Source organism: Salminus brasiliensis, chromosome 2 (assembly GCF_030463535.1).
Source record: "Salminus brasiliensis chromosome 2, fSalBra1.hap2, whole genome shotgun sequence".
Lineage (NCBI taxonomy): Eukaryota > Metazoa > Chordata > Actinopteri > Characiformes > Bryconidae > Salminus > Salminus brasiliensis.
The window spans coordinates 16,056,152-16,065,800 of NC_132879.1; the positions used below are offsets into that span (position 1 = coordinate 16,056,152).

Sequence of the window (9,649 nt, forward strand, 5' to 3'; positions counted from 1 at the left end):
CTGCTGCTGTTGCTAGGGGAGAACGGCCCTCTCAGAGAGTGAGAGAGAGATGTAGAGAAAAAGAGAGAGATGCAGAGAGCAGAAGAGAGAAAGAGAGAGAGAGAGAGAGAGAGAGAGAGAGAGGGAGAGAGAGAGCAAAGGCTTGCAGCATTATTCTCCATCAGTGTCTCTGCCACAGCCACTGGAAGAGGCAGTTTCCACGGCAACCATTCATACCCCTGAACAGAGCGTACGTAGGGGATGGTTGGCTGTGTTGCTGTAAAAATCTAAAAACAGGCGTGGCAGGTGGATGCTAAAAGACAGGATGGTTTTGTGAAAAAAGAGAAGGATGGATTATTGTGAACACAATGAATAAATATATAAATAAATAAATACATATCAAAATGGTTGGCTGGGATGGTTGGCTGTGTTGCTGTAAAAATCTAAAAACAGGCGTGGCAGGTGGATGCTAAAAGACAGGATGGTTCTGTGGAGAAATAGAAGGATGGATTATTGTGAACACAATGAATAAATAAATAAATAAATAAATAAATACACAAAAAATAAGTGAAACCAATTGTGGTGAATGAAGATTAACAGATAAAAAAAAGATAAAAAAAGTAAAAAAATGGGAGAGAGAGAAGGACAGATAGCATTAAGACCTAGACAGTAAAATAAAGATTTAAGGGACCTACATAGTATGGTGCCACTGGTTTTGAGGTGGTCAATGGTTTTGAACACTGGTTTCTGCATCGACGGATTAGTGTAAAACAGCCCACACCTACAGAGAAAAGTAAAGGGGGGACCATAAAACAGAAAGAAGGAGAGAGAGAGTGGATGTGGATGAGCATGACCTAACCCATTCTTGTTGTGTTCTGGCTATTTAAAGTTCATAACAGCAGGTGTGCCAACCTGTGCAGCTCTCTGACGCTCAGATAACTTATGATGCCATATGCCAGTAATGCCACATGAGCATGTGATAACATACACACATGCAATCCATCACAACATTTACACACTCGATACTTTTCTGTCCATGCTCAACACACTGTACCACTAATGTCAACATTTATTAGAGATACTGAAACCATTTTTAGCTTGTGTATGCCAAATATCGCCGTTATCACATAAAACATAGTATCTCTGAAATTACAATTTTGAAGGAAAAAACCTTGTTGAAGATATAAGAAAAAGAATATAACAAAGTAGTTAATGTGTAACATGCAGTAAGTAAGGTGCATAAATATTATGAACCATTCATGAGAAAAACATTGACAATATAAAGACCATCTGCCAGAATCAAATAATGTCAAAAAGTGAAAAATGGCAAACATGGAGATACAAGGTTTTTGTCACAGTGACAGTATACAAATATATACAATTGAGACAAACACAATTTAAATAGCTCAACACATTTTGTATAACAAGTGCTTTTTCGTAATGATTACTGCAGTCTCAACCTTTTCATGACAAACATCTTTAGTACTTAGTAGAGCAACCTTTCGCTGTTATGACCAAACATGTGCTTAGCCAGACACCAGCTTCTGGCAGAGCTTCTGAGGAAACTTACCCATTCCTCATGAGCAATGGTCTTTAGTTCACTAATAATGTTCGGTTTATGTGCTGCCAATGCCTTTTTCAAATCTCACACAAGATGTCTATTAAGTTCAGTCCTATAATGTCATTATAGACAGTCCTATAATGTCATGTCTATAATGACCACTCCAGAATCGTCCAGGACTGCTTCTTAAACCAATATTTGGACTGTGAGGCATGCTTGGGATCAGTGTCCTGTTGGAAGGTTCAAAGACGCAAGCTAAAACATTAAGAGTTCCTTTCACTGAAACCAAGGGCTGAACCCAGCTCCTGAAAAACAACCCCACACTATAGTCCTTCCTGCACCAAACTTTACACTTGGAACAATTCAGTCAGACAAGTACCATTCTCCTCTCCATGATTAGTCACTCCAGTGAACACGTCTCCACTGCTCCACAGTCCAGTGGCAGTGGGCTTTACACCACTGCATCTGACGCTTTGCATTGCGCTTGGTGTTGCAAGGCTTGGATGCATCTGCTCAGCCATGGAAACCCATTCCATGAAACTCTCTATGCACTGTTCTTGAGCTCATCTGAAGGCCACATGAAGTTTGGAGGTCTGTAGCAACTGACTCTGCATAAAGTTAATGACCTCTGTGCACAATGCGCCTCATCATCCACTGACCCCACTCTGTCATTTTAAGATGCTGTAGTTTCCAATCGCTTCCACTTTATACTACCACTGACAGTTGACTGTGGAATATTTAATATTTGAAGTGAGGAAAGTTTACAACTGGACTTGTTGCACAGGTGGCATCCTATCACAGTACCATGCTTAAATTCACTGAGCTCCTGAGAATGACCTATTCTTTTACAAATGTTTGTAGAAGCTGTCTGCATGCCTAGGTGCTTTTATCTAGGTGGTTCTAAGTTTCTAGGTGGTTTTATACTCCTGTGGCCATGAAATTGATTGAAATACCTGAATTCAATTATTTGGATGGGTGAGTAAATACCTTTGCGTAGTATTTCATAAACCATGGACAACATTTCCCAAATAAAAATATTGCTATTTAGAGCATTTATTTGCAGAAATGATAACTGCTTAAAAACAAATACTCAAATAATGCAAATAAATGATTATAACAATTATAATGCAAATAATGTATTATTTAAATTTAAACAACACAGTACTAATATTTGAACTTTGAGAGCATTTAAAAATATATATGGTGAAATAACCTTGACTGCCAATTATTGCTTTCATGTCGCGGCGGGCTCTTCACTACTCTTTCACATTGCTGTTGGATGACTTTATGCCACTCATAGTATGCAAATTTTGGTTTGTTTGATTAAATGCCAGGACTAAAATGGCTGCCATACACATAGGGATGCAAATTTTAGAAAAAAAAAATGTTTAGAGATGTATATGTAGTTGGACTATAATGCGATTTACTATTTTCATTAGATAGACCACACACCCACCTCAACTCACCTCCCTTTCCCTTCCTCTTTCTCTTTCTGTCCTATTACACACACAGTTTTCTTGGCAGGATTTAGAGAAAGCCTGTCTGTGCCATCTGCCACATTTTTATGAGGATTACTGAAGCCAGGTGTGCCATATCCTACCAGCAACTTACAAGCATACATTTACAGACTGGCCACACACACTGCCTACAAACAGCCCTCTAATCAGCCATAGATAATGCTATACACATAGACATGCAAACACGAATTAATAATGTATGCCCACATACTTAAATGCGTGCTATTATTCAAACACATAGACACGCACAAGACACGCACACATGCAAACACACACACACAGTCAAAGCCTTTCTTATCCAACTATATAATTAATGCTAATAGCATAAGCTCAGCCTACACACACACACACACACACACATATATATATATATACACACACACACACACACATATATATATATATATATATATATATATATATATATAGTGTCTAGCATGTATACATATTTATATTTGTACATATGCACACAAGCACATGCATGCAAATGCAAAAACAAGAGCATGCACTAGCACTAACACACACACAAAACAACAAAGAGCTTTGCTGTTGTGTTCCCTCTGTGAAGGGCGTGGCTCAAAACAATTCACCAGCTCTGCAGTCTGTGACAAATTTTGCACGTTCAGGATTAAAAAGCTAGCAGCAGTGAGGGTGGATCATATTTCACTCCTCTTCCCCCTCATCTCTCCTCCTCATCCTCTCCTCACATTCTGCATTATGTAATTCCGTACCACAGAGAAAGAGAGAGGGAGAGAGAGAGAGAGAGAGAGAGAGAGAGAGAGAGAGAGAGAGAGAGAGAGAGCGATATACAGTCAGAGAAAAAGTGATGAGACAAACACATTATTAGAATATAGTAAACAAGTGTAGAGAGGAGAAAAGGTGAGTGCATTTCGTACACTGATAATCTGTTTCTCTCCTCATCACTTTTGATGAAACGAGCTTTGCACTTGCTATCATCATCTTTTTATAACTGTCATATCGCTTATTAAACCTGTGTCAATATAGGCAGGAAGGGGAATCCGGTGGGGAGTTGAGTCTCTGCATCTTTCTTCTTACACTGTATTACACAAAAGGTCGAGAGAGAGAGAGAGAGAGAGAGAGAGAGAGAGAGAGAGAGTGAGGGAGGGAGAGGGTAGAATGCTAATAGATACTGCAAGTGAGAAGTATAATAAGAAAGACAGTGTTTTGTCTTTGTCTTTGTTTTTGTCTTTTGTCTTTGTTTATTATTTTTATCATCATCATCATTATTATTATTATTATTATTAGTAGTAGTAGTAGTATTTTTATTATTTATAAACATAATAATAATAATAATAATAATAATAATAATATAGTGATGAATAGTATTCTAGCACTAATAAAGAGAGGGAGAGAAATAGTATGGAAAAAGTATGGAATAATTGGTATGGAGCATTGAATATGCAGGGAAAAAGAGAGAGAAAAATAGAGAAAGTGAGAGAGGTTTTGTGCACAATTATTATGTTGCTGAGGGGCTAAAAGAGTCAGTTAGCTTCCCAAAGGCCCATAATGATTTTAGTTTATTTACTATTTTTCTTTTTTTCTGCCTCACTGTATTCCCTATCCCCCCTTTCTCTCTCTATTTGTTTCCAGAATTATGGTGAAATGGGCCTTCTTTAAAGGATTCCAATCATTATACATGAATGTATTGCATATATTATCTCAACAAAGACATTGAATCTACTGAAGACTGTGTTTGAAACAATACACTGCTATTAAGTAATGCTACTCCTTATGTAAGTTTACGGTGTAACATCCAATATATGACAATGCTCATTACATACCATGTACCATGCTACAGGATCACAAGGACACAAGTTGGTTGCTGTCTTCCAGAACTACCAGTGTAATAAATCTACATGTGGTGCAATATACAATAAATAGAGCTGGCTGTATGCTGAGATATATGACCAGAGTAGTATATCCCCTAAAACTGCTCATATGTTTGATCACATACTACATACCAGTTAAAACATTTGGCTCTTCTGCAGTCAGCATGCATTCTTGTGATCTTTCCAAATTCCCATTCTATTATTTTCTAAACTATTGCAGAATGCTTATATATTATACCATGCATGGATGCAGCTTAAGTAAATGTTAGTCCATTACAGTTTGACTATTTACAGCCACAGTATGGTGAAGGGTAAGGGAGAGGCGAAGGGAGAGCGGGAAACGGAGACATCAGTAATAGGACAGTTCCTGCTTGCAGACACACTCATTCACACACCAATGAACTCACTCTTACAAACACCCTTCTGGTAGCATAAGAGATGCTTGAAAAGAAGATAAAAGGAAGTAAGAGGGAAAAGGGAGCTGCTCTAGCTGTGTCCTAAAGAAGTTTACCAAGTAGGTCACAGTTGTGTCTATTGTGTCTACTGTTGTGTCCCACTAGTAGTAGGATTGTTGTGTATGCATTCTAAGAACTGATTCTAATAAACTGCATTGCTAAATTGCCAAATTCTTAATTTCTTAATTCTTAGTTAATTTGATGTCTACAGTGGGACAATTGGTTTAGATTATGGAAATACAAGAATGTAGTCAGAATAATTTGCCACTCCAGATCAATTAATAATTTTAAGGATATGCAATAACAAATAAAGCCCAGTCGATACCAGAGAGAGAGAGAGAGAGAGAGAGAGAGCTAAAGAGGTAGATAGATAGAGAGAGAGAGAGAGAGAGAGAGAGAGAGAGAGAGAGGCAGAGGCATTTTATGGGTCTGCATTTGAGGTGTTGTTTTGCAGCATTCTGTGCCAAATGAGTAGTGCTGTATAAAAGTGCCTCATTCCGGCACTTTACTGAAACAGCAGTAATTTATGGCCAGTGAAAAAGAGTGGCCCTAGGCTTGAAGATGAACTCACACACAGAAAAACAAACACACACACACACACACACACCCAGGACCAGTATGGTGACTCATATTAACACCCAGACAGCCTGTGCAGAATCAGAATCAGTCTCTTTTTCACTTGCCCATGCACACTAACACTTCCTCTTCTTAGCTCACGCTAGCACTGAATTCATTTGGACTACACCTTGTACTTACACAGCCAACTCTCCCTAATCAATGCTTTTAAAGCTCTTATCATTTTATGAGGTTAAAAATGTTTTTACTCAGAGTGTATGTGTGCAAATGTGTCATACTCCTTGCCTTGCTGTTAGTGTGTGTTTACCTCTGTTAAAATGCCAGCCTTTCTTCTCTGACCTTTCCCTCTTCCTTCTCTAATGGTTTGGGCCTGACATGTAATTGTATCCTGTCAGTGGTGGTTCTATTTTGTGCCTTTTCTATTTTTTCAGCCGTCTGATATTGAAAGCTTATCAGGACGCACTTTAAAATGGTACATTCACACTTGGCACCTCTTTTTATGGCTTAAAAGTGCGTGAAATGCCATGTCATAGAGTTGCTGTTATTTATGACATCACAGTGGTTGCCTGGAGAGATTGCTGAAAAACTGTTTAAAAGCTTTCTATTCTAAAATGTTGCTTTGAAGAGAACCCTGAAGATCTTTAGACTTGTTGCATGTCTAATGGCCAGTACTCACCAGCATCACACTATAACAGAGTTAGTCCTGAGGAAAATTAGTATTTTTGTCTATTTATAATAATGAATAAACTGTCTTGCTCGGTGTACACAGCATATTGTAATAGTACTTAGGTCCTACTAGTAAAATCTTCTTCAAGATCTGTGTTTAATTTGGTTTAATTATTGGCTGGGTAGAGGGTTTTTTTTTTACCTGAGTGTTTGTAACAGTCTTTGTTTCTTTCTTTCCTTTTCTCTCTCTGGTAGATAATGAGGGTGGGGAAGTGTCTCCTCCCGTAGGCGCTGGTGTGGACAGTAACAGTTGGCATTTCCGGTATGGCCCAGGTCCTGGCGGACCACCTCCTCACCTGAAGCCTGGCGAAGTCCCACCTGAAGCCTTCATCATCCCTGGCTCCCCTGCTATCATCTCTATCAGACAGGGGCAGGACGGTGATGACAAGAGTGACTTCATCACCTTTGGCAAGAAGGAGGAGGCCAAAAAGAAAAAAAAGAAGAAGAAGGAGAAGAAGGACAAGAGGGAGAAAGGGAAGGATGATGATGAGTAGGGAGGGAGAGGAAAAGTTAAAAACAAATATGTGTAAGACAGAGATCTCAAAAGGAGTCTGCAATGAGTTAGTTAAACAAATATTTCATCTTGTGTTAATAAGAAACCTCTAATTAAGAATGTTAGACTAGTTTTATGTTTAATTCTATTAGATTTGGCCTTAACTGTCAACCATATTCTCTTTGATGATGTAACTGATGATATGAAATGATGGATTAATTTCCTCTATGCCTCACAGTGCCTGGCTGCCCAGTCCTCTCAAAAGAAAGAGTGAGTGTGTGCACATGTGTGTATGTGTAGAAAAGAGATAGAGAGCGAGAGAGAGAGAGAGACATGGAGGAATGAGGCAGGAAATAGTAGAGACAGGTTGTCACTCCATGTCACTCTATCCTCATATTTGTTCAGGCTGCTGTTGACACCTCTGTCTTATGCCTCCATGTGGTTCTTCTTTTCCAATCTTGTCAGAGAGGGAGGCAAAATCAGATATAACAAGTTCAAAAGCAGTGCGCCACAATACCAAGTGCTTGATAGGAGAAAATGGCAAAATAAAAAAATAAAAAACAGATGAAAAAAGGTATTGGAGAAAAAAGTGGAAAGCTTTGAGGTGAGGAAGAGGGACATGCACTGGTGTAAATATGGCGGCAATTGGAGAAAGTGCCCGCCGTGCTGTAAAGTAAACGCAGTGACAACGCTTAACAAATGCTTCTGCTCACCCTGTTCTCTGTCAGTGTTTCCATGATGGAGGAGCAGCTCAGCTGAACAAAGGGACACAAGAACACTTTCACCTGAGACTCTTCAAAAGAAAGAAAGTCAAAAGATCCCAGTTTGCGGGAGAGAGTAATAGTGGTCTGTGTTCACGCAAAAATGAAAGAAAATCAGCTCTAAATGTGAAACGCAAGCACATTTTGTTTGTTTTGTTTAATACTAATTTTGTTACTAGCACTCTCTCCCAGCAATTGTATATGTGTATTATCTGAACATGTAAATCTGTACCCCAGCCACACACACACACACATAAAATCACAAGCACCTTTAAAACAGGGTCAAGAAATCAGCACTCTGCTACCAACAGAACCCCCCAGCAGCATGCTTACCTTCTTTGTCTTTCCAGAGCAGCAGTGCCTTGGAAAAGCCAAGTATTGAACAGGGGGAACATCTTCGGCAAGTGACAAAGTGTGGAAAGCAACATGGGAAACTTGGACTTGCTAAATGGACATATGCCTAATGCCTAATAGCAAGATGCCTAAATGTGTAATAGCAAGAAAGATGCTTTGGTTGCATCTCTCCTTTTTACTGGGGGGCAGAGCTATGCAGGCAGCAGAGAATTTGATTATACAGAAAAAAATTGTAGCTAAATAGCGATACTTAGGTGCACAGCTGATCTGGTTGTACAATAAATCAATAAAGAACAGTGTTAGCATTGATGAGCAAAACTTCAAACCCTGAACTCTAGTCCCTTGAAAACTTTCCTTTTTTTGCAGTGGCCTGAAGCTTATGCTGTGAATGTCTGGTAGCGCTGCCCCTTAGCTTGTTTTCATTTCATTTCATTCTTTAACCTTTTTTTTAATGGCTGCTTTCTCAATCCTAAGGGTGCGGTGTGTAGATCTTGTCCTGTACAAAGTAACCCTGCCTTTCTGCCTGGAGGACTAACACACACATCGGCGCAATCAAATAACAAATCTTGTCTGATTCTTGTCAAATTCTTCAGTTTTTATTGAAGTGGAAAAAAGAGTGGTGTTAATTCTTTAAGCTCTGTTTTTATAAGCTTTAATTGATCTATATTGCATCTGTGCAGTACATCTTTTGTTCTCTTATCTCTCTCGCACTCTGACTGTCTCTGCCCTGAGTTTATCCTCTGTTCTATCTGAATGTTGGGTAGGCTAGCTCTAGTCATTGTGGTGTGCTCGCGTAGCATGGAGTAATGCAGATAATGCCTGTTAAATCTCCCCTACAGAGAACAGAGACTGCTCTAAGAGCTCTGTCAGATATGTACACAGTCTAGTGCTTTTATCCAGTGAATATCACTCCTTGTTGTGTGTGTGTGTGCAGGCATGTGTGAGAAAGAGTGTGTGTGGGTGTGTGTCTGTGTGTGACCAGTGAGCACACTTCTGGCTGCTGGATCTTCACTGCTTGTGTTTGTTGAGGGGGAGGGGAGGAACCAGAGGGGAGGGGTCATGACATGGTCAAGAGAAGGAGTTTGGTCAGAGCAGGTTATGATCTAGATGGACATAAATACTAAATAACCAGCTCTACTGATGCAACCCTTAGTTTAGTCGCATTGCTTTGAGGTGGACATTGGCCTGAGAAGGTTGTTGGAGTAACTCCAGTGCAAAAATTTAATTTTCCACCCTAAACTCCTATCTCTGCACCACTGTTTTTCAGCGACAGGGAGGTGATACATTTCTGCTCTGCCGCTACTGGCTCCCTCCCCTGCCTGTCTCCCCTACAGCCACACCCCCCAAACCCATGGCTCAACTGACTTCACATTCGCT

The 9,649-nt window shown here is 39.6% G+C and overlaps 1 protein-coding gene across 6 annotated transcripts in view; it reads left to right on the forward strand.

Moving 5' to 3' along the window:
• Positions 1 to 7,245, forward strand: part of LOC140545582 (protocadherin alpha-C2-like) — a 133,931-nt gene extending 126,686 nt beyond the window's left edge. For all 6 annotated transcript variants that reach the window (XM_072668451.1, XM_072668461.1, XM_072668470.1 and 3 more), the window contains exon 4: positions 6,860 to 7,245. In XM_072668451.1, the coding sequence (XP_072524552.1) occupies positions 6,860 to 7,158 (299 nt within the window). In that variant the 3' untranslated portion in view covers positions 7,159 to 7,245. The remainder of the gene's footprint in view (positions 1 to 6,859) is intronic.
• Positions 7,246 to 9,649: the final 2,404 nt, after the last annotated feature.